The sequence below is a fragment of the Lissotriton vulgaris genome, chromosome 4_1 (assembly GCF_964263255.1).
Source record: "Lissotriton vulgaris chromosome 4_1, aLisVul1.2, whole genome shotgun sequence".
Taxonomy (NCBI): Eukaryota; Metazoa; Chordata; class Amphibia; order Caudata; family Salamandridae; genus Lissotriton; species Lissotriton vulgaris.
Genome location: NC_141691.1, coordinates 761,312,935 through 761,337,868, shown reverse-complemented (window position 1 = coordinate 761,337,868; position 24,934 = coordinate 761,312,935). Strand labels below are relative to the sequence as shown.

General features: G+C 47.5%; 1 protein-coding gene across 1 annotated transcript in view; it reads left to right on the top strand.

Moving 5' to 3' along the window:
• Nucleotides 1-24,934, top strand: part of LOC147722547 (serpin B6-like) — a 482,090-nt gene that overhangs the window by 34,429 nt on the left and 422,727 nt on the right. Inside the window, exon 2 of the mRNA XM_086965072.1 lies at nt 17,911-18,069. Within this exon, the coding sequence (XP_086821198.1) occupies nt 17,999-18,069 (71 nt within the window). The 5' untranslated portion in view covers nt 17,911-17,998. The remainder of the gene's footprint in view (nt 1-17,910; nt 18,070-24,934) is intronic.

Sequence of the window (24,934 nt, the reverse complement as noted above, 5' to 3'; positions counted from 1 at the left end):
AGTGAGTGGTGGGTGAGTAGTGGGTGAGTGAGTGAGTGAGTGAGTGGGTGAGTGAGTGAGTGGTGGGTGAGTGAGTGAGTGAGTGGTGGGTGAGTGGTGAGTGAGTGGTGGGTGAGTGAGTGAGTGGTGGTGGAGTGAGTGAGTGGTGGGTGAGTGAGTGAGTGGTGGGTGAGTGAGTGGTGGTGGGTGGGTGAGTGGTGGGTGAGTGAGTGGTGGGTGAGTGGGTGAGTGGTGGGTGAGTGGGTGAGTGGTGGGTGAGTGGGTGAGTGGGTGAGTGGTGGGTGGGAGTGAGGGGTGGGTGGGTGAGTGGGTGGTGGGTGGGTGAGTGGGTGGTGGGTGGGTGAGTAAGTGAGTGGTGGGTGAGTGAGTGAGTGGTGGGTGAGTGGTGGTTGAGTGGGTGAGTGAGTGAGTGGGTGGGTGAGTGGGTGTGAGGTGGGTGAGTGGTGAAGTGGTGGGTGAGTGGGTGAGTAAGTGGTGGGTGATGAGTGGTGGGTGAGTGGGGGTGAGTGAGTGAGTGGTGGGTGAGTGGGTGAGTCAGCGGTGGGTGAGTGAGTGGTGAGTGAGTGGTGGGTGAGTGAGTGGTGGGTGAGTGAGTGGGTGAGTGAGTGAGTGAGTGGTGGGTGAGAGAGTGAGTGAGTGGTGGGTGAGTGGGTGAGTGGGTGAGTGGGTGAGTGGGTGAGTGGGTGAGTGAGTGGTGGGTGGGTGAGGGGTGGGTGGGTGAGGGGTGGGTGGGTGAGTGAGGGGTGGGTGAGTGGTGGGTGAGTGGGTGAGTGAATGAGTGGTGGTGAGTGAGTGGTGGGTGAGTGGGTGAGTGAGTGGTGGGTGAGTGGGTGAGTGAGTGGTGAGTGAGTGAGTTGTGGGTGAGTGAGTGGTGGGTGAGTAGTGGGTGGGTGAGTGAGTGGTGGGTGAGTGAGTGGGTGAGTGAGTGAGTGGTGGGTGGGTGGGTGGTGAGTGGTGAGTGAGTGGTGGGTGAGTAGTGGTGGGTGAGTGAGTGGTGGGTGAGTGAGTGGTGGGTGAGTGAGTGGTGGTGAGTGAGTGAGTGGTGGGTGAGTGAGTGAGTGGTGAGTGAGTGGTGGGTGAGTGAGGGGTGGGTGAGTGAGGGGTGGGTGAGTGAGGGGTGGGTGAGTGAGGGGTGGGTGAGTGAGTGGTGGGTGGGTGAGTGGTGGGTGAGTGAGTGAGTGAGTGAGTGGTGGGTGAGTGGTGGGTGAGTGAGTGGTGGGTGAGTGAGTGGTGGGTGAGTGAGTGGTGGGTGAGTGAGTGGTGGGTGAGTGAGTGAGTGGTGGGTGAGTGAGTGGGTGGGCGAGTGAGGGGTGGGTGAGTGAATGGGTGGTGGGTGGGTGAGTGGGTGAGTGAGTGAGTGGTGGGTGAGTGAGTGAGTGAGTGGTGAATGAGTGAGTGAGTGGTGGGTGAGTGAGTGAGTGGTGGGTAGGTGAGTGAGGGGTGGGTGGGTAAGTGAGGGGTTGGTGAGTGAGGGGTGGGTGAGTGAGTGAGTGGTGGGTGAGTGGGTGGGTGAGTGAGGGGTGGGTGAGTGAGTGGTGGGTGAGTGAGTGGTGGGTAGGTGAGTGGTGGGTGAGTGAGTGGTGGGTGAGTAGTGGGTGAGTGAGTGAGTGAGTGGTGGGTGAGTGAGTGGTGGGTGAGTGAGTGGTGGGTGAGTGAGTGGGTGAGTGAGGGGTGGGTGAGTGAATGGGTGGTGGGTGGGTGAGTGGGTGAGTGAGTGAGTGGTGGGTGAGTGAGTGAGTGGTGAATGAGTGAGTGAGTGGTGGGTGAGTGAGTGAGTGGTGGTGGGTGAGTGAGGGGTGGGTGGGTAAGTGAGGGGTTGGTGAGTGAGGGGTGGGTGAGTGAGGGGTGGGTGAGTGAGGGGTGGGTGAGTGAGTGGGTGGGTGAGTGTGGGTGGGTGAGTGAGTGAGTGGTGGTGAGTGAGTGAGTGGTGGGTGAGTGAGTGGTGGGTGAGTGAGTGAGTGGTGGGTGAGTGAGTGGTGGGTGAGTGGTGGGTGAGTGAGTGAGTGGTGGGGGTTAGTTGAGTGAGTGGTGGGGTTAGTGAGTGAGTGGTGGGGGAGTGAGTGAGTGGTGGGTGAGTGAGTGAGTGGTGGGTGAGTGAGTGAGTGGTGGTGAGTGGTGGGTGAGTGAGTGAGTGGGTGAGTGGGGGTGAGTGGTGGGTGAGTGAGTGAGTGGTGAGTGGTGGGTGAGTGGGTGAGTGAGTGAGTGAGTGGTGAATGAGTGAGTGAGTGGTGAATGAGTGAGTGAGTGGTGGGTGAGTGAGTGAGTGGTGGGTGAGTGAGTGAGTGGTGGGTGGGTGAGTGAGGGGTGGGTGGGTAAGTGAGGGGTTGGGTGAGTGAGTGAGTGGTGGGTGAGTGGGTGGGTGAGTGAGGGGTGGTGAGTGAGGGGTGGGTGCGTGAGGGTGGGTGAGTGAGTGGTGGGTGAGTGAGTGGTGGGTAGGTGCGTGGTGGGTGAGTGAGTGGTGGGTGAGTCGTGGGTGGTGAGTGAGTGAGTGGTGGGTGAGTGAGTGGTGGGTGAGTGAGTGGTGGGTGAGTGAGTGGTGGGTGAGTGAGTGGTGGGTGAGTGAGTGGTGGGTGCGTGAGTGGGTGAGTGAGGGGTGGGTGAGTGAATGGTGGGTGGGTGAGTGGGTGAGTGAGTGAGTGGTGGGTGAGTGAGTGAGTGGTGAATGAGTGAGTGAGTGGTGGGTGAGTGAGTGAGTGGTGGGTGGGTGAGTGAGGGGTGGGTGGGTAAGTGAGGGGTTGGTGAGTGAGGGGTGGGTGAGTGAGGGGTGGGTGAGTGAGGGGTGGGTGAGTGAGTGGGTGGTGGGTGGGTGAGTGAGTGAGTGGTGGGTGAGTGAGGGGGTGAGTGGGTGGTGAGTGAGTGGTGGGTGAGTGGGTGTAGGTGAGTGGGTGGGTGAGTGAGTGGTGGGTGAGTGAGTGGTGGTGTGAGTGGTGGGTGAGTGAGTGAGTGGTGGGTTAGTGAGTGAGTGGTGGGTGAGTGAGTGAGTGGTGGGTGAGTGAGTGAGTGGTGGGTGAGTGAGTGAGTGGTGGGTGAGTGGTGGGTGAGTGAGTGAGTGGGTGAGTGGTGGGTGAGTGGTGGGTGAGTGAGTGAGTGGTGAGTGGTGGGTGAGTGGGTTGAGTGAGTGGTGAGTGGTGGGTGAGTGAGTGGTGGGTGAGTAGTGGGTGAGTGAGTGAGTGGTGGGTGAGTGAGTGAGGTGGTGGGTGAGTGAGTGAGTGGTGGGTGGGTGAGTGAGTGGTGGGTGGGTGAGTGGTGGGTGAGTGAGTGAGTGGTGGGTGAGTGAGTGAGTGGTGGGTGAGTGAGTGGTGGGTGAGTGGTGGGTGAGTGAGTGAGTGGTGGGTTAGTGAGTGAGTGGTGGGTGAGTGAGTGAGTGGTGGGTGAGTGAGTGAGTGGTGGGTGAGTGAGTGAGTGGTGGGTGAGTGAGTGAGTGGTGGGTGAGTGGTGGGTGAGTGAGTGAGTGGGTGAGTGGTGGGTGAGTGAGTGAGTGGTGGGTGAGTGGTGGGTGAGTGAGTGAGTGGTGAGTGGTGGGTGAGTGAGTGAGTGGTGAGTGGTGGGTGAGTGGGTGAGTGAGTGGTGAGTGGTGGGTGAGTGAGTGGTGGGTGAGTAGTGGGTGAGTGAGTGAGTGGTGGGTGAGTGAGTGAGTGGTGGGTGGGTGAGTGAGTGGTGGGTGGGTGAGTGAGTTGTGGGTGAGTGAGTGGTGGGTGAGTGAGTGGTGGGTGAGTGAGTGGTGAGTGAGTGAGTGGTGGGTGAGTGAGTGGTGAGTGAGTGAGTGGTGGGTGAGTGGTGAGTGAGTGAGTGGTGGGTGAGTGAGTAAGTGGTGGGTGAGTGAGGGGTGGGTGAGTGAGGGGTGGGTGAGTGAGGGGTGAGTGAGGGGTGGGTGAGTGAGGGGTGGGTGAGTGAGGGGTGGGTGGGTGAGGGGTGGGTGAGTGGTGGGTGAGTGAGTGGGTGAGTGAGTGGTGGGTGAGTGAGTGGGTGAGTGAGTGGTGAGTGGTGAGGGGTGGTGGGTGAGTGGTGAGGGGTGGTGGGTGAGTGAGGGGTGAGTGGTGGGCTGGTGAGTGGTGGGTGGGTGGTGGGTGGGTGAGTGGTGGGTGGGTGAGGGGTGGGTAAGTGGGTGAGTGGTGGGTTGGTGAGTGGTGGGTGGGTGAGTGGTGGGTGGGTGGTGGGTGCGTGAGTGATGGGTGGGTGAGTGAGGGGTGGTGGGTGGGTGAGTGCGGGGTGGTGGGTGGGTGAGTGCAGGGTGGTGGGTGGGTGAGTGAGGGGTGGTGGGTGGGTGAGTGAGGGTGGTGGGTGGGTGAGTGAGTGAGGGGTGGGTGAGTGAGTGAGGGGTGGGTGAGTGAGTGAGGGGTGGGTGAGTGAGGGGTGGGTGGGTGAGTGAGGGGTGGATAAGTGAGGGGTGGGTGAGTGAGTGAGGGGTGGGTGAGTGAGTGAGGGGTGGGTGAGTGGTGGGTGGATGAGTGAGTGAGTGGTGGGTGAGTGAGTGGTGGGTGAGTGGTGGGTGAGTGGTGAGTGAGTGGTGAGTGAGTGGTGAGTGAGTGTGTGGTGGGTGAGTGAGTGGTGGGTTGGTGGGTGGGTGAGTGGTGGGTGGGTGAGTGAGTGGTGGGTTGGTGGGTGGGTGAGTGGTGGGTGGGTGAGTGAGTGGTGGGTGGGTGGGTGAGTGAGTGGGTGGTGGGTGAGTGGTGGGTGAGTGGTGAGTGGTGGGTGAGTGGGTGAGTGAGTGGTGGGTGAGTGAGTGAGTGGTGGGTGAGTGAGTGAGTGGTGGGTGAGTGAGTGAGGGGTGGGTGAGTGAGTAAGGGGTGGGTGGGTGAGTGAGGGGTGGGTGAGTGAGTGAGGGGTGGGTGAGTGAGTGAGGGGTGGGTGAGTGAGTGAGTGAGGGGTGGGTGAGTGAGTGAGGGGTGGGTGAGTGAGTGAGTGAGGGGTGGGTGAGTGAGTGAGGGGTGGGTGAGTGAGTGAGGGGTGGGTGAGTGAGTGAGGGGTGGGTGAGTGAGTGAGGGGTGGGTGAGTGAGTGAGGGGTGGGTGAGTGAGTGAGTGAGGGGTGGGTGAGTGAGTGAGGGGTGGGTGAGTGAGTGAGTGAGGGGTGGGTGAGTGAGTGAGGGGTGGGTGAGTGAGTGAGGGGTGGGTGAGTGAGTGAGGGGTGGGTGAGTGAGTGAGGGGTGGGTGAGTGAGTGAGGGGTGGGTGAGTGAGTGAGGGGTGGGTGAGTGAGTGAGGGGTGAGTGAGTGAGTGAGGGGTGAGTGAGTGAGGGGTGAGTGAGTGAGTGAGGGGTGAGTGAGTGAGTGAGGGGTGAGTGAGTGAGTGAGGGGTGAGTGAGTGAGTGAGAGGTGGGTGAGTGAATGCGGGGTGGGTGAGTGAGTGAGGGGTGAGTGAGTGAGGGGTGAGTGAGTGAGTGAGGGGTGAGTGAGTGAGTGAGTGAGGGGTGAGTGAGTGAGTGAGGGGTGAGTGAGTGAGTGAGGGTTGAGTGAGTGAGTGAGAGGTGGGTGAGTGAGAGGTGGGTGAGTGAGGGGTGGGTGAGTGAGTGAGGGGTGGGTGAGTGAGTGAGGGGTGGGTGAGTGAGTGAGAGGTGGGTGAGTGAGTGAGGGGTGGGTGAGTGAGTGAGGGGTGGGTGAGTGAGTGAGGGGTGGGTGAGTGAGTGAGGGGTGGGTGAGTGAGTGAGGGGTGGGTGAGTGAGTGAGGGGTGGGTGAGTGAGTGAGGGGTGGGTGAGTGAGTGAGGGGTGAGTGAGTGAGTGAGAGGTGGGTGAGTGAGTGAGTGAGTGAGTGAGGGGTGGGTGAGTGAGTGAGTGAGGGGTGGGTGAGTGAGTGAGTGAGGGGTGGGTGAGTGAGTGAGGGGTGGTTGAGTGAGTGAGGGGTGGTTGAGTGAGTGAGGGGTGGGTGAGTGAGTGAGGGGTGGGTGAGTGAGTGAGAGGTGGGTGAGTGAGTGAGTGAGAGGTGGGTGAGTGAGTGAGAGGTGGGTGGGTGAGTGAGTGAGTGAGAGGTGGGTGGGTGAGTGAGTGAGTGAGAGGTGGGTGAGTGAGTGAGTTAGTGAGAGGTGGGTGAGTGAGTGAGTGAGAGGTGGGTGAGTGAGTGAGTGAGTGAGAGGTGGGTGAGTGAGTGAGTGAGATGTGTGCGAGAGGGGTCAGTGAGTGAGCATAGAGAGGGGAGAGACAGAGGATGCTTGGATGGCAAGAGGGAGGGAAGGAAGGGAAAAATGTTGGTTTGAGCAGTTTTGCCGGGGCTGCTTTTGTCTCCCAGTCCCAGCCTGATGTAGGTTAATGTTCAATTTGCCCTCATGGTCACACAGGATAAAACATGTATTTCTGTCCTCCAAAGTCCTAGCAACCTTGGGAGAGATATGGCCTCCTCTGCTTCCAGAGAGGAGTGCAGCACAGGCATTGCTGTACAGGGCATGAAGGCGGCTATGCATGTAAATGTAAATGTAAATGTACAGGAATTTATATAGCACAAATCACCGAGCGGTTTCTAAGCGCTTGCTTAGAGAACCCGTCCTGGTATTCCCCTGTGAGATAACCCCGGCAGGGTATCCGCAAGGCGAAAGCCAGGCATCCCGCCGCGAGGGGCCGTTGTTGAGATTAAGCAAGCTATTGCCCAGAGTCGCAGAGTGTGAACCCGTGAATCGAGTAGGCACCGGAGCGAGAATTGTCGTCCTCTGCTCCTCCAGCTGGATGTCGTGGTCTGCGTTCAGACACACCATACAAAGTGTTCACTGATGAGGGACACCTTAACATGATGCTTTTGAAAGCATTTTATTCCTTTCAGTATTTCATAGATGCTGGAGAAAGAAAGTGACTACCATGATACTGTGAATTAATGTAGAGCAAAATAACTACTAATCTTTGGTATCGTGTGTAGTGTGCTGTAGTTTGTGTAATCTCCTATAATCTAATGTGGAGTAAATTACTCTGTGAAATGTCCTTCCTAACCCATTGCACATAAATGAATCTCTTTCTGTAATCCAATACATTACAGGTGGTGTTTTAACTCAACAATACATTTGTGTTTAGTAATCTCCCTCTTTCATGTTATGCAAGGTAAAACAATTTGACTAATCTCTTTGGTAATCCAATGTGCGGTAAAACAATCAAAGTAACCATCTGTAATCTATGCAAGGGAAAGTTATCTCCTATAATGTCATTAAGCTTTGGGCAACGTAATGGATTCATTATCTGTAATCTAATGCAGAGAAAAATAACCATAATAAGCTCCTGGAATGCAATATGAGGTAAAGTAATCTTCCATAATGTATTGCATGATAAAGTAACTGGTGTAATTATCTGTTACATAAAACACGGTAAGATATGAGTATTTTTTTTCTTTCAGTAATCGATTTCATGATTATACAACCAGAGTAATTCTTCATTATATTCCAGTGAAGGGTATAATAATTACTGTAATGTTTAAATGTGTACCATACCAACCTGTGATATCCTCTGGTACAGGTAAATTACTCAATCAATATTTCTTTATTCAGTAAATAAAATCACCATAAAAGAGTGCAACTCCATGTGGTAAAATCAAGTTTATCCAGAGACAATAAAAAAAACAAAAGTGAAGTTGCTTATAAAAACAGGAAACACATAAAACAATTAGTCCAGTCTCGATTCCCTCAATGCCCAAACATCCCGTAAAAAAGAGAAAACAGTCAAAATGACCTGGACCGTGGGTAGCATCTGTGAATACAAGAAGACGGGCCTAACTTGCAATGTTTTGTGCGAAGGGATTAAAAAACCCTTCCTCATCCAGCAATAATAAGAGCAAAACATAGTACAGTGAAGTAAATCCTGTGGAGACACTTTGGCGCAGCCACAGGATTTTCTTCCCTCCGGCCGGGCCCACCCGCTCCGTGAGGCCTAAAAATGATGCAGGTGATTACACCTAAACCTGTCTAGTAAGAACCTATTATGCTGCGAGCGAACCAGGCCCAAGTATGGCTCCAAACCCTGTACAGTTCTTAAAAGCACGTGACCACTAACTGCTGGCTTCTAGAGTTCTAGGCTTTCTCTGTCCAAGCGGGAGCGTTCCAGAAACAGGCTTTTAACACTCCCGGCTCAAGAGTGAAGAGAGCATTTGGGTTCAAAAAAACATCAGGCCTACCTAAACGATAGAATAGATGCCTTAACATGGGCTAGCAATGGAATGTTCCATGCCCCGTCCAAGGTCAGTCTTCAAGAATCTGCTGACTTAACTTTAGTTCCCCCCCTGCTCCAAACCCTTATCATTTTTCAAATCTGATTTCTCTACTTAATATTTAATTAATCGGAGTTCTCTAGTTCTTTCTTTTAATATAAGATTAAGGTTTCAGATTAATCACCGACTTCCACCTATTGATGACCGGAACATAAGGCGAAGCAATTGTGATCTTCTGTATACAAGTAATGGCTAAAAATAGTTGGATTAATATCAATTTGTAATCAAAATGGGGTTGCATCTACGGGACCCTAAAATACCAGGCAAACTCAATTTTTTATGCGGTTCATTCAGGAAGAGTCATTTGTCTTTACAAAATTTATATAGCCCAGCAATCCATCTCTTAGAGTTTGTTGTATAAATATGTGGTCAGTGGGTAGAATTCCTCTGGTTCTCAGGGGATTGTTCCTGTCGTATTGGAACGTATGTAAATCTGTCTAGTGGATCAGCTTTGCGAGAGTGTTCAGTCATAATACATCTGCCATTAGGAAAGAGTTGTATCATCTTATGAATTTGTCGTCAGTGTCTTGTAGTTTTTGTAGGCAACCACTTATCTATCTGCTGAGATTTTATAAGTTTATGTGCGATGTAATATTCTGATGGTGTTTATTAACTTTAGCAATAAAAGAATGATTGACAACTACTCCAATGTCAGAAGAAGTGCAGGGTTATCAGCAGTGGGCTTTTCTCGACAGTATACCTTTTTGTTTTGCCAACTTTATTTGCAGCTGTCCAGATCACCTAGTGTGTGTGCACCCATTTCTATGTATTTGCATGGTATAGGACGTTTCAATGGCAATACTTTGTGCAGTCCCCACTTCTGTTTGATCTTTCTCAAAAGGTAAATGTGGGGCGTTGTTTACCTCGTGCTATAGGTACATTTGTGAATAAGTATAGAAACGTGGGCCATGCGAGTTCAGTTCTGCCGGAGCTAACTTGACCCTTCTCTCTATTTGCATGATCAGTTTTTCAACTGCAGGGCCATAGCTGTATTCAAGAGCCATTTTGCTGTCTCTGACAAGAATACACAGGTATTGAATGGAGTCTTCCCTCCAAGTCGGAGGATACTCCAGCACTTGCTTACAGCACCATCAGTAAGCTGCAACATCCCAGACTTGCCTCAATTGCTCCTGTGGCCTAGTATGTCACCAAATTGTACAATATCCCATATTATTTTCTTCAAGTTTGTGTTCCATATATTTTGCCAAACAGTAGTATGTCGTCTGCATAGAGTGGCAATGGGAACCGCCACGTACAGAATTCAATGCCTATCTGTATAGGGTTCTCAATCAACGAGAAAGCCACCTTGCTATACGTCCATGCCAATTTTTAAGAGGGGGGATATACACATGCACTGATTCTCACGCAAGCTGGGGGAACGGCATAGAACAGACTGACAAGCTGTGCAAAATATATATATCTACCCAGGCTTATCCTACGAATCACTGCCAGCAAAAATGGGCTTCAAGAGTCCAGTGTCTTTTCGACATTTGAAGAAACAGACTACATGACTCTCCAGGCAAATCCAATGAATCTGTGCAAACCATGTATGCAAATTATAAGAGGGAATACAATCTGCCAGGTCATTTAGGATTAGTTTCCATGTTAATTTGTTCAGTCCATAAGAAGTACCCCCATCAGTTATATCATTGTCACTATTTAGCAAGGAACATGGCCTGAGTGATCTGCTCTCCTTGGCCATACCTAGTTTTAAAATGGCAGTATTTACAGCGGCGGGCACCCCTTACCAGGGAATACTGCGTCAAGCATGTAGTCCAGCGTTTCCCCTTCCACCCAGGTTAGAGGGATCTCAGCCAGGTATTTCTCACTTCATCCCACGGTATAAGTAATTTTAGAAGTGTACATGTTTATGTGGTAATCGTCAAACTGTCCAAATTTCCATTTTTGTTGGTTATCTTTTCACCTGATGAAAGCCTGGTCTGCCCACAGGGGCCAGGACAGAGCTCTTCTGGATATCTCACCTTCACCATAGACTTGCACACGCTTGTCTGGCTGGTTGCATTGATTCACATACAGCTATTTCATTTTGTGAGATTGTATTATTTTGAACAACAATAATGAATGGACTCCTCTTTTTGTACCTTCTAGAAACTCTTCATTGATCAATAAGAAATACTGCATGACCAAAGTCAGTACTTAGATTAAATACTGCAAGGATATTCATGCAATACTTGGTAATCACTATGCAGAAAATGACATTAGAAACATGCCCTTTCAATCAATCACACATATTCTCTTCTGATTAATTGTGAAACGTTACTCAAGCAGGGCAATATCAAGAAGATAAAAGATATAACACTAATGGCATCCACTCCCTCATAGCATTTCTCTCACTGCGTGTCATCTTTGCAGTTGAGTGGACGTCTGCCGAATTAAGATTTAACAAACCTCCTAGCTTCTTTAGGACAGTTGAAGAACATGGCCCAGCACTCCAGCTGTAGTCAAAGCCCGGCAGGACATATACCATTGCGGATGTCCAAGGATCAAATAAGCTTTTTCATATGTGAATGCATGCTTAGCTTCGTGCATGGCAGTGGCGAAGTCTGGGTTCACTGGGAGAGCATCTCCTTTAAAATCCAGTAACTTCTTCTCTCGGGCGAGCTTCAAACCCATGTCTCTTTCTCTGTAATTTAGGAGGTTTGCAACAATTGGGCTATTCAGAGCAGCAGATGAGGTCTAGGGCCAAGGGAATCTGCGGACCCTCTCAACAACAAATGGATCAGAGAAGTTGTGACTGACAAATATATCACCAAATAGATTTTGGACAAGTTTCCATTTTCTCCATGTCTGTGGTCTGTGCCAGACCAGTGTAGTGCGCTTCTTAGTCCGAATTTTAGCGAATGGTTTGGCATAGTCAGTGGTAAGGCCATGGTTATCTAGACTTTCATTCATTTGGCTAGGTAGGCTACAAGGTGGTACATTTTCCCATCTATCGTTTGGAGGCTAGTTCGCATTTCCATCAGAAGTTCTCACAAGTCCTAGCCCGATTGGTTCTGGGCAACAGGCCCCCTCCTCACCCATGTCCGGTACATTAGCAGTATTGTTAACTGGGGCTTTAGTCGAGTGACTGTTGTCAAAGGTGAGTTTATTCTGCTTGGGATCACTTTTGCACATGCCGAGCACCTGAGGGAAGAAGTGCCTAGGTTTGTGCCACACTCCATGGGGCACAATCCGTGCTGTAACAGAAGGGCTTCTGTAAGTATAATATGGGTCATATGTCGGCCTTCTATAGCAGATAACAATAATAATAATAATAATAATACGTTTTATAGAGTGCGGACTAGACCCTTGCGTGTATCGGAGCGCTTTACAGTAGATGAGTTTAGTTATATCATACATTGACAGAGCATTGAGCACAGCATTATTCATGAAGCCATAAGTAAAACAACATGGTGCAGAACAGGAGCAGCCTGGTGAGTCATAGTAGTATAATGAGGAAAAAAATAAAAATAAATATAGTAAATCTTTGAGTATACAAACAGCAAAGCGGTAAGGTGCAGAGCAAGGGCGGGCTGATGAAGCAAGGTCGCGAAAACCTGGGATTATGTTCAGGTGAACTTTGCCATAAGGATTCCTTTCACTTCCAACTTGAAGGATGAGGTGGAGGGGTTCAGTCTTATTTCCGGTGGAAGGGCATTCCATATCCTGGGTGCCATTCCTGAGCATGATAGTTTGTAAGTGTTTTTTTTTTTTTTTTTTTTAATTTTTGTGGTTTCAAACTGAGGTTTTCCACACTTCTTGTGGATTTGTTCCCCCGGATATTGTGAGTTTTTTTGTGAGATAGCTGGGAGCATGGTAATGTAAGGCCTTGTGTGTCATGCAGGCTATTTTCAGGTGAATTCTGGCTTCAAATGGCAGCCAGTTTAGAGATTTTTGTCACCGGGGAGATGTGGGACCTTCTTTTTGAGCCAGTACTGAGTATTGCTGCTGCGTTGGTGGCGGCTCTTTGAGGAGCTGTAATGGCTTTGGGGAGACCGCATAGAGCGACACTTCCAGAGTCCAACCGTGGTAGAACTAAAGCTTGAACCGCCATTTTGAAGTAATTTGGAGGTAGCAAGGGTTTCGACTTCCTTAGTGTATTAATCTGAAAGTTTGCCCCCTTCGTGGAGTTATTAATGTGTTTCTGCATATTGAGGTTGCAGTCCAGAGTTATACCCAATGATTTCACTGAATCCACAATGGTTGGTTGAACGTTGAGTGCTGTAAGCTGTTTGATCCAATTGTGCATTATCGGGACTTTGACAGGTGGGGCAATTAGGAGGAATTCAGTTTTCGAGGCATTCAATTTGAGGTGATTTTCTGCCAGCCATGTTTGGGTGGACTTAAGAGTGGTGTTAAGCAGATTAATGTCGTCAAGGGTGTTGATCTTGAGGTACAGTTGGGTATTGTCAGCGTACATGTGAAATTGCACGTTGGATGCTTGTAACAGATCAGTGAGTGGTTCCATGAATAAGTTAAAGAGTGCAGGGGATAGAGCGGAATCTTGTGGGACTCCTAGCGTAACTGGAATAGATTTGGACAGGGTGTGGTTGACTTTGAATTTTTGAGTCCGGTTTTGCATAAAAGAGGTAAACCAGTTGAGCACTGATCCTGATGGACCCATTCTGTGCTTCAACAGATCAATCAAGTTCTCGTGTTTGACTGTGTCGAACACTGAGGAGAGGTCTAGCAGGATCAGAAGGCATGCTTCATTTTGATCCAGTATTTGGAGTGCATCATCAATGATGTGTGCAATGGCTGATTCTGTGCTGTGGTTTGCCCGGAAGCCCGATTGGGGATTGTTGAGAAGGTTGAAGTGATCAATATGGGTTGTCATTTGATGGTGAACACATTTTTCCAGAGGTTTGGCCAGGGTAGGAATATTGGAGATATAGCGATAGTTGTTTAGGTCCGCGGGGTCAGCTGGCGGTTTCTTAAGGATGTGAGAAATCTGCCCCACCTTAAGGGAGTCAGGGATGCAACCTTGTAGAAGTGAACTGTTTATGATTTTGGTCCAGAGAGGCAGTAGCCAAGGGGTAAGATCTTTAACCGCATTTGCGGGGAGAGGGTCACTGAGGTGATTGGAAGTCTTCAGGGAATTGAGAAATTTGCCTATAGCGTCTTCAGAATAGGTGTAAAAAGATGACCAAGCCGCATTTTCTTTTTTTAGAGCAACCTTAGACGTGATTTGTTGTGTTGAGATAGTGGATAGAGAAGTTTTGGTGAGCGGGCAGGAGTGAGAGTTTATATCATTGAGATCTTTCTTGATGTTCTCAGTCTTTGTATTAAAGTAGTTAGAAAAGTCTCCACATGTGGGTTGAGGTTGAGTCCGATCTTGTGGGCGTTGAGGTTGGTCCTTAGATTGAGTTTTGATTAATTCAAAAAGTTTTTGGGGACTGTTTCTTGCCTGATAAAGTTGTTGGCTGAAGAAGACTGCTTTGGTCCGCTTGGCCTTTCGATAGTAGGAATTTCTTTTTCTTTTTAGAGTCATGAGGAGCTTGGCGGATGGTACCGATCTCCAGTTGCGTTCAGTAGTTCTTCTTAACGAGGACAGACGCTCTCATAGATCATTGAACCAGGGTTTAGAGAATTTAGTGGAAACTCTTTTTAGTTGCAGGGGAATAAATTTGTTAATAATCAAGGTCATAGAGTTGAGGTAGTGGTTGGTAAGATTATGTACATCGGAGGACCCAGTGGGGCATAGAAGTAGGTTCTGGCTTGAAGTTGGTAGCATGTTTGGGTTGAGTTTTTTCCAGTCTCTTTTCCATACTTTAGGTTTTGTGGATTGGGCCGCATTAAGTTTGACTGTTTCATTGATGAAGAAGGTGATGTGATGGTCTGACCAATCACAGGGGAGGATCAACTCCAAGTGAGTGGAATCGCTCTTAGAGATTATTAAGTCCAGAGTGTCACCTCTATTGTGTGTAGGGCTTTTGCAAATTTGGTTGAGGTCTAAGGCGTTCAGGAAATTCTTGATACTGTTGACCACTGTGTCCTTGGGATCGTTCCAGTGGAGGTTAAAGTCGCCCAGGAAGATTTGGGAGTTTTGTCGACCAGGGTGAGTTCTGATCAAGTCCATGAGGAGTTCAGTGAATGGGAGGTTGTCACCAGGTGGGTGATGTATGATGTGTAGCGAGCAGACAGGTTTGCCACTACTGCTAATGTTGGGCTTATGTATTCACAGGAAGGGAGTGCCGAGGATATAGCTCTGTTTACAGTGATGTTGCTCCGGTGTATGCATGCAATACCTCCTGCAATCTTACCAGTCCTGTCAAGCCTGATGATGTCATAGTTAGGGGGTAGTAGGATGTCGATGAGAGGCGAGGAGGATTCTGTGGCGTGTTTAGAGGCCGATCTGCCATTCAGGAGTGTGTATTTAAGCTGGGGGGTGGAGCGGGAAGGGTGTATTTCTGAATGATTTGGACTTTACAAAGATTGTCAGTGATTCCTCTGTTGTTGAGTAGAGGGCCTGTTAGGGTTGGCGAGGATGGAAGGGATAGGCATGTGTGTGAGTGAAACTGGGGTCGTACAGAAGAGTTCATAGGAGAGCAGGAGAGTGCGAAGATTGGTCTCCGATAAAGTGTTGTTGGCACGCGTTGGCCGGGAGGATAGATTACCGGAGGGTATTGATTTCCAACTGGGTGCGATGTGTTTGGGGGTGCTGGGAAGATGGGTAGGGAATTTGCTATGTATCTATACTTCATGCCATAGAAAGTTGGAGAATGCGCTGCATAATCAAGCCTGACACATCTCTGGTGTTTGCATATTGTAATGTTGTGTAGCACTCACCTTTTGATGGAGGAGCAGGATTTGCAGGGTAGGATCTTCAGGTGGCCATTGCCCTTGACCTGGCACACACAGTGAAACTGCCCGGTAGGACCTCCCTCAGCACAGGTACACTCCTGCCAGCAGAGGCTAATGAGGCCCCCACATTAGTCTCAACTTCACTGGCCTCAGCCCTGGTCTGCAGCCAACACTGTCACCCCAGGCTGAAAGACCAGCCAGGAGCTAGACAATCCATACGCGGACCTCAGTGGGGGGAACCACTGCCCATTCTCTGCACCCATCATATTCCAGGACATTGTTTCAGCCTGTCATGCTCAGGCCATGGTTACTCATTGAAGTTGCAGGTGGAAAGGGATCATTCCAGCTGTCCATTGGAAATATGTTGCCCTCTGCTTTGTCAGCTGATGGTGCACACCCTTGAGAATTTTGTCTGGATATTTTGTGGCTAGAAACGGGCGTTCTCAAGTTAGGTAGCTATTTAGGACAGTCACATAAGGCCACTGGGCGCTGATATGTTGACTTTTGACAGGCGGGTGAACTGTTTTGTTTTCACTATTTTGCTAATTTCATGGATAGAAATTGTAATGACCATGTGCATGATATTTGGTATTTCAACAATGTTAATCTGGTGTGACTTGCCTCAGATGTTCAATAACTTGGAGGAGCATAAGGCCTATTATCCTAATATTAGGTTGGCAAATTTGTCACAGGTGCTGTGTAAACTATGAAAAGCTTTGCCTGATCTTCCGACCAAGAAAGCTGTACATCCAGCTCTAAGAATTAAGAGTTTGTTCTTTTATGCTTCAAAGGTATAGTGTAGCATGTGTCATGTCAGAATAAAACTGCTTTATGCGATCATGTGACATCTCTTCTTTTTTCTCTTGAGCAAGCTGAGCGTTTATGACTTGAGTTGTGAGTTAACAATTCTTTAAAGGCAATCACGGAAAACCACTGATTTCAAAGATCTTTAAATGCATAAATAAGAGTGGCAGGAGAAATTTATTTAAATGTCCAAGTTGACAGAAATGTGATTGCTAGGGAAAAGTAATCAATTAATACGGCAAAAATAGGATTTGTCAAAGTTTAAACTTAGCTGGAAAAAAATAATATGCACCCTTATGTGCTCTTTATTTTACGAGATCAGTTTGGGTGTATCTTGTCAGGCATTTCAACTGAGCCCAGAGTTAAATATTGATGGAGTACTAAACAGTATCTTTGATCAACACAATGCCCTTTGCATCTTTGTGTTATCTTGAAACCTGTTGACAGGATTTTGGGTGCTTGTTTTCTGGCAGGACGTCAGCAAGAAATGAAAGGGGGAGGGGTGGGGGTTAATGGGGCAAGCAACATGGTGGGGAGGAGTGGCTCACAAGACAAGCAACAGCATAGGAGGAAGGAAGAATCGTGTCAAGCAACAATTCGACAGGGAGAAAGGGTGTGCGAATAAACGGGGGAAAACAAACTTCTTCAAGCTGAGCGTTCCAGGGTGGGTAGAGGTAAAGAGTAGTGAGGGCTTCTTGAGGGTTTGGGGGTAGAGGTAAAGGAGGTGAGGTTGATTTGGAAGTTCGGGGTGGGTAGAGGTAAAAGGAGTTAAGGATGATTCCAGGGTTCGGAAAAGGGTAGCTATAAAAGGAGGTGAATAAATTTAGGTTTCAGGGGTGGGCAGAGTTACAGGGATGTGCGGCTGACTTGAGGTCTCCGGGTGGGAGAGGTAAAGGGAGGTGTGAGAGTGACTTGAGGACTTGGGGGTGGTTAGAGGTATAGAGAGGTGAGATTGAGATGAGGGTTCAAGAGTGGTCCTAGGTACAGGGAGATGAGGGTGACTTGAGGGTTCAGGGGTTGGCAGCGGTAAAGCGACAGGTGGCTAAAGTGTATGTTTCAGAAATTGGCCACATGCCACAAAGGTTCATTATTGCTAGTTGTTCACGTTAAGCTTTTGGAAATACTTTTAAGAAGGCTTTAGCTCTAATGGCTTGACACTGTCTTGCAATCAAAAGCAAAAAAAAAAGTTCAACAATCTGAGTGCAAGCAACGTGGAAACACATTAGTCAAGAAATCAATTAGTACTTTGTTCATGCTCCAAGGATACTTTTTACATGATCTACTAGAACGGGAGAAATTATCTCCCCTGAAATTGCTGAGGGAAGGTTGTGTCAAGGTTAGGCTCACCTGAGTATCCAGATAGTTCTATTGGATTTTGAAGACAGTTCGTACCCACCCTGAAACCTCTGATTCCAGCACTCTGATTACTTACAGTGTGCTAAGAAAAGAAGCTCAAGGAAAGGGGGAAGTGGATAAAATAACAAAAAGAGAGATAACACTGCTCCTGCTGAGGCTTATACTGGAGTTCAGACGAGCTGGGTGTTGTACCTACTTGAAACATAAACAAAGTGACATAGAAGTATAACCTATCCCTAGTCTACGATTTAGCTCTCTCCTACTAGTTTTCAAAATTCTCTAATCATGCATGTACCTCTCTGTTCCTGGTCTTTCTGCTCCCAGGCAGGGTTTTCATACAAGGTGCGATATCCTACTCAAGTAAAAAGAATCACCCTTAAGTTTAACATATGTCATGCATAAACATTTATAATACTGATGAGGCTAGCAGTTTTGCGTCTCAACTCACTTTAAACATGCTCCAAAAGCAGCACACAATAATGTTCTCAATCTTTAAATATGATGCGCTGTATTCCTAAGTCAAAATACAGCGTGTAAGTCTTTCCTACAATCAGGGAGGAAAAGCAGTTTTCTGTTCTAGATATGCGCCTTATATCTATTCCAAATTATAGTCCTAGCAGCAATGTCCCAGCAAAGATCATACCAAATATGTCTGTGCCGGTATCCTTGAACGGTCTTCAGGATAAGTCTTTGAAAAAGTATGATAAATAACTTACTTGGCAATCGTGGGTAAATCTTGCTTGCTAACCTTGTCTTTGTCTTTTTTGTTTCAGGTGGTTCCGCTTTTGGAGGGGGACCGGAACCAAAAATCGCCGCAAACCGCAAAAGGAAATCTGAGCCGGATCCAGCCTCGAGGGAGAGATGCAGGTCGGAAGAGAAGGGCCCGAACAGAAGAATCCAGGACCGGAGGAGTCAAGGAGCGGGATCTTCAGGTAAGCGGGAAGGTAGGACGAGCACAAGCAACTGTTAACCCTCGGGCTGTCTTTTATAGGCAGCGATGGGTGCGGTTCACAAGCACTGCAAGTGTAACCATGGAAGACGTGCAGCGCTTCATTAATATGCAAACTCGTGTACGAGAGGGCTATAACAGCAACAAACATGTGGCAACAAATGAACAAGAAGCTTTGGCAAAAGCAAACCCAGCATTTTTGGCAATAATAATTTAACAAAACCGACAATACCTGAAAGCGTGAATTTATCACATGCAATACGGAGTATACAATAGCACAAAAGTATAGACAGTTATTTCAGGGAAAGGGGACAAGCTCTTTGCTGTACACAGACCCTAACAGTCGCCGCCCTCAAAAGCCCCCCTACTGGGCGAGGTTTCTCTGGATTTTTTAGATAAAACAGTCTGAGTAGCCTTAGGACATGTACATAGGAGGCTGGTTCCCATGAATTTACTGTTTCGTCATATCCTTTCCATTGTACTAAATAAAACAAACGCCCATGGATTCTCTTAGCAACTTTATATACTGCGAACCTCATATTCTAGATTTCCTTTGATTGGGATGGGTGGAGGTGGAGGTTCAGTCCGGGTCTGAGGGTTATATGGTTTGAGCAAAGATACATGAAAAGTAGGATGTACTGGATATTCTCTGGGTAAGTCCAATTTTACCGTTACTGGGTTTACAATTGCTGTAACACAAAAGGGGCCAATAAAGCGAGGTTGCAACTTTCGAGACCCTTCTATGTTTAAGTATTTTGTGGAAAGCCATACTTTATCACCAACCTGATATATCGGTGCCTCTGATCTATGTTTGTCTGCTTGTTTCTTCATTAGTTCTTTATACACACTTAAATGTTTCCTGGCTTTTTCCTGTATGTCACATAAACTTGTTAATCTGTCAGTCACTTTTGGGAGAAGAGATTCCTCTACAAGGATAGGTAACTATCTTGGATGATAACCCTGCATGAAAGAGAATGGGGTGCAGTGTGTTGCTGCATGTTCAGAATTGTTATAAACAAATTCCGCAATACGCAAAGCCTCAAGCCAATCACTTGTGTATTCTGCCAATAAACATCGTAGTGTTTGAAGTAATGTTTGATTCATGCTCTCCATCCATACTGTAATGTTGTTTCAGGGTGGAAAGCGGTGGACAATGCTACCTCCACTTTCAGTTTCTCACAAAGGCTTTTCCGGCAGGACATATCATACCATTGGGGATGTTCAAGGATCAAATAAGCTTTTTCATATGTGAATGCATGCTTAGCTTCGTGCATGGCAGTAGCGAAATCTGGGTTCACTGGGAGAGCATCTCCTTTAAAATCCAGTAACTTCTCTCGGGCGAGCTTCAAACCCATGTCTCTTTCTCTGTTATTTAGGAGACTTGCCACAATTGGGCTATTCAGAGCACCAGATGAGGTATAGGGCCAAGGAAGTCTGCGGACCCTCTCAACAACAAATGGATCAGAGAAGTTGTGACTTACAAATATATCACCAAATAGATTTTCGACAAGTTTCCATTTTCTCCATGTCTGTGGTCTGTGCCAGACCAGTGAAGTGCGATTCTTAGTCCGAAGTTTAGCAAATGGTTTGGCATCGTCAGTGGTAAGGCCATGGTTATCTAGACTTTCTTTCATTTGGCTAGGTAGGCTGCAAGGTGGTACATTTTCCCATCTATCGTTTGGAGGCTAGTTCGCATTTCCATCAGAATTCTCACAAGTCCTAGCTCGAATGGTTCTGGGCAACAGACCCCCTTCTCACCCATGTCCGGTACAATAGCAGCATTGTTAACTGGTGCCTTAGCCGAGTGACTGTTCTCAAAGGTGAGTTTATTCTGCTTGGGATCACTTTTGCACATGCTGAGCACCTGAGGGAAGTAGTGCCTAGGTTTGTACCATACTCCATGGGGCAGAATCCGTGCTGTAACAGAAGGGCTTCTGTAAGTATAGTATGGGTCATATGTAGGCCTTCTATAGCAGATATTATTATTAATATTATTATTATTATTATTAATATTATTATTAATATTATTATTATTATTATTAATAATAATAATAATAATAATAATAATAATAATATTTGAAAGTTTTATAGAGCGTGGACAAGACCCTTGCGTGTATCAGATCACTTGACAGTAGATGAGTTTAGTTATATCATACATTGACAGAGCATAGAGCACAGCATTTTTCTTGAAGCCAAAAGTAAAACAACATGGTGCAGAACAGGAGCAGCCTGGTGAGTCATAGTAGTATAATGAGAAAAATAAATAAATTAAATAAATATAGCAAATTGTTGAGTATACAAACAGCAAAGCGGTAAGGTGCAGAGCAAGGGCGGGCTGACGAAGCAAGGTCGCGAAAACCTGGGATTATGTTTAGGTGAATTTTGCCATAAGGATTCCTTTTACTTCCAACTTGAAGGATGAGGTGGAGGGGTTCAGTCTTATTTCCGGTGGAAAGGCATTCCATATCCTGGGTGCCATTCCTGAGAATGATCGTTTGTACGTTTTTTTTCTTGTTGAATTTTTTTTGGTTTCAAAAGGAGATTTTCCGCACTTCTTGTGGATCTGTTCCCCCCCGGATATTGTGAGTTTTCGTGTGAGATAGCTGGGAGCATGGTGATGTAAGGCCTTGTGTGTCATGCAGGCTATTTTCAGGTGAATTCTGGCTTCAAATGGCAGCCAGTTTAGAGATTTTAGGTCAGGGGAGATGTGGGACCTTCTTTTCGAGCCCGTGATGAGTCTTGCAGCTGCGTTGGTGGCGGCTCTTAGAGGAGCTGTAATAGCTTTGAGGAGACCACATAGAGAGACACTTCCATAGTCCAACCACATGTAGAACTAAAGCTTGAACTGCCATTTTGAAGTAATTTGGAGGTAGGAAGGGTTTCGACTTCCTTAGTGTATTAATCTGAAAGTTTGCTCCCTTCGTGGAGTTATGAATGCGTTTCTGCATATTGAGGTTGCAGTCCAGAGTTATACCCAATGATTTCACTGAATCCACAATGGTTGGTTGAACGTTGAGTGCTGTAAGCTGTTTGATCCAATTGTGCATTATCGGGACTTTGACAGGTGGGGCAATCAGGAGGAATTCAGTTTTCGAGGCATTCAATTTGAGGTGATTTTCTGCCAGCCATGTTTGGGTGGACTTAAGAGTGGTGTTAAGCAGATTAATGTCGTCAAGGGTGTTGATCTTGAGGTACAGTTGGGTATTGTCAGCGTACATGTGAAATTGCACGTTGGACACTTGTAGCAGATCAGTAAGTGGTTCCATGAAAAGTTAAAGAGTGTAGGGGATAGGGAGGAAACTTGTGGGACTCCTAGCGTAACTGGAATAGATTTGGACAGGGTGTTGACTTTGAATTTTTGAGTCCGGTTTTGCATAAGAGGTAAACCAGTCGAGCACTGATCCTGGTAGACCCATTCTGTGCTTCAACAGATCAATCAAGTTCTCGTGTTTAACTGTGTCGAACGCTGAGGAGAGGTCTAGCAGGATCAGAAGGCATGCTTCGTTTTGATCTAGTATTCGGAGTGCATCATCAATGATGTGTGCCATGGCTGATTGCGTGCTGTGGTTTGCCCGGAAGCTGGATTGGTGATTGTTGAGAACGTTGAAGTGATCAATATGCGTTGTCATTTGATGGTGAACACATTTTTCCAGAAGTTTGGCCAGGGTGGGAATATTGGAGATAGGGCGATAGTTGTTTAGGTCCGTGGGGTCAGCTGTGGGTTTCTTAAGGATGGGAGAAATCTGCCCTACCTTAAGGGAGTCAGGGTTGCAACCTTGTAGAAGAGAATTGTTTATACTTTTGGTCCAGAGAGGCAGTAGCCAAGGGGTAAGATCTTTAACCGCATTTGCGGGGAGAGGGTCACTGAGGTGATTGGAAGGCTTCAGGGAATTGAGAAATTTGCCTATCGCGTCTTCAGAATAGGTGTAAAAAGATGACCAAGCTGCGTTGTTTTTTTAGAGCAACCTTAGACGGGATTTGTTGTGTTGAGATAGTGGATAGAGAAGTTTTGGCGAGCGGGCAGGAGTGAGAGTTTAGATCATTGATGAGATTTTTCTTGATGTTCTCAGTCTTTGTATTAAAGTAGTTAGAAAAGTCTTCATATGTGGGTTGAGGTTGAGTCCGATCTTGTGGGCATTGAGGTTGGTCCTTAGATTGAGTTTTGATTAATTCCCAAAAAAAATTGGGACGATTTCTTGCCTGGTAAAGTTGTTGGCTGAAGAAGACTGCTTTGGTCCGCTTGACCTTTCGATAGTAGGAATTTCTCTTTCTTTTTAGAGTCATGAGGAGCTTGGCGGATGGTACCAATCTCCAGTTGCGTTCAGCAGTTCTAAGAGAGCGTCTGTCTTCGTTAAGAAGATCATTGAACCAGGGTTTAGAGATTTTAGTGGAAACTCTTTTTAGTTGCAGGGGAACAAATTTGTTAATAATCGAGGTCCTAGAGTTGAGGTAGTGGTTGGTAAGATTATGTACATCGGAGGACCCAGTGGGGGGGTAGAAGTAGGTTCTGGCTTGAAGTAGGTAGCATGTTTGGGTTGAGTTTTTTCCAGTCTCTTTCCCATACTTTAGGTTTTGTGGATTGGGCTGCGTTAAGTTTGACTGTTTCATTGATGAAGAAGGTGATGATGTGATGGTCTGATCAATCACAGGGGAGGATCAACTCCAAGTGAGTGGAATCGCTCTTAGAGATTATTAAGTCCAGAGTGGCGCCTTTATTGTGTGCAGGGCTGTTGCAAATTTGGTGGATGTCTAAGGCGTTCAGGAATTTCTTGAGACTGTTGACCACTGTTTCGTTGGGATCGTTCCAGTGGAGTTTAAAGTCGCCCAGGAAGATTTGGGCGTTTTGTCGACCAGGGTGAGTTGTGATCAAGTCCATGAGGAGTTCAGTGAATGGGAGGTTGTCACCAGGTGGGTGATATATGATGTGTAGCGAGCAGACCGGTTTGCCATTACTGCTGATGTTGAGGCTTATGTATTCACAGGAAGGAAGTGCCGAGGATATAGCTCTGTTTACAGTGATGTTGCTCCGGTGTATGCATGCAATTCCTCCTCAAATCTAACCAGTCCTGTCAAGCCTGATGATGTCATAGTTAGGGGGTACTAGGATGTCGATGAGAGGCGAGGAGGATTCTGTGAGCCATGTTTCAGTGAGAATTATCATGTCCAGCTCAGTAGAGGTAATGAGATTGGCTATGTCGGTGGCGTGTTTAGAGGCCGATCTGTGATTCAGGAGTGTGTATTTAAGCCGGGGGGGGGGTGGCGCGTGAAGGGTGTATTCCTGTATGATTGGGACTTTACAAAGATTATTGTCTGTGATTCCGCTGTTGTTGTGAGTAGAGGGCTTGTGAGGGTTGGCGAGGATGGAAGGGATAGGCATGTGTGTGAGTGAAATGGGGGTCGTACAGAAGAGTTCATAGGAGAGCAGGAGAGTGCGAAGATCAGTCTCCGACAAAGTGTTGTTGGCACGCTTTGGCCGGGAGGATAGATTACCAGAGGGTTTTGATTTCCAACTGGGTGCGATGTGTTTGGGGCTGCTGGGAAGATGGGTAGGGGATTTGCTACGTATCTATACTTCATGCCATAGAAAGTTGGAGAATGCGCTGCATAATCAAGCCTGACACATCTCCGGTTATTGCATACTGTAATGTTGTGCAGCACTCACCTTTTGGTGGTGGAGCAGGATTTGCAGGGTAGGATCTTCAGGTGGCCATTGTCCTTGACCTGGCACACACAGTGTAACTGCCCGGTAGGACCTCCTTCAGCACAGGTACACTACTGCCAGTAGAGGCTAATGAGGCCCCCACATAAGTCTCGACTTCAATGGCCTCCACTTATTGCCTCAGCCCTGGTCTGCAGCCTACACTGTCACCCCAGGCTGAAAGACAGGCCAGGAGCTAGACAATCCATACGCGGACGTCAGTGGGGGGAACCACTGCCCATTCTCTCCACCCATCAAATTCCAGGACATTGTTTCAGCCCGTCATGCTCAGGCCATGGTTACTCATTGAAGTTGCAGGTAGGAAGGGTATCATTCCAGCTGTCCATTGAAAATATGTTGCCCTCTTCTTTGTCAACTGATGGTGCACACCCTTGAGAATTTTGACTGGATATTTTGTGGCTAGAAACGGGAGTTCTCAAGTTAGGTAGCCATTTTGGACAGTCCGATAGGGCCTCTGGGCACTGATATGTTGCACTGTTTTGTTCTCACTATTTTGCTAATTTCATGGATAGAAATTGTAATAACCATGTGCATGATATTTGGTATTTCAACAATGTTAATCGGATGTGACTTGCCTCAGATGTTCAATAACTGGGAGGAGCATAAGGCCTATTATCCTAATATTAGGTTGGCAAATCTATTTGTCACAGGTGCTGTGTAAACTATGCAAAGCTTTGCCTGATCTCCCAACTAAGAAAGCTGCAAATCCAGCTCTAAGAATTGAGTTTGTTCTTTTATGCTTCAAAGGTATAGTGTAGCAGGAGTATGTGTCATATCAGGATAAAACTGCTTTATGCGATTATGTGACATCGCTTCTTATTTCTCTTGAGCAAGCTGAGCGTTTATGACTTGAGTTGTGAGTTAACAATTCCCAGAGCCCAGAGTTAAATATTGATGGAGTACTAAACAGTATCTTTGATCAACACAATACCGTTTGCGTCTTTGTGTTATCTTGAAACCTGTTGGCAGGATTTTGGGTGCTTGTTTTCTGGCAGGACGTCAGCAAGCAATGAAAGGGGGAGGGGTGGGAGTTAATGGGGCAAGCAACATGGGGAAGCAACATGGGGGAGGAGTGGCTCACAAGACAAGCAACAGCATAGGAGGAAGGAAGAATCGTGTCAAGCAACAA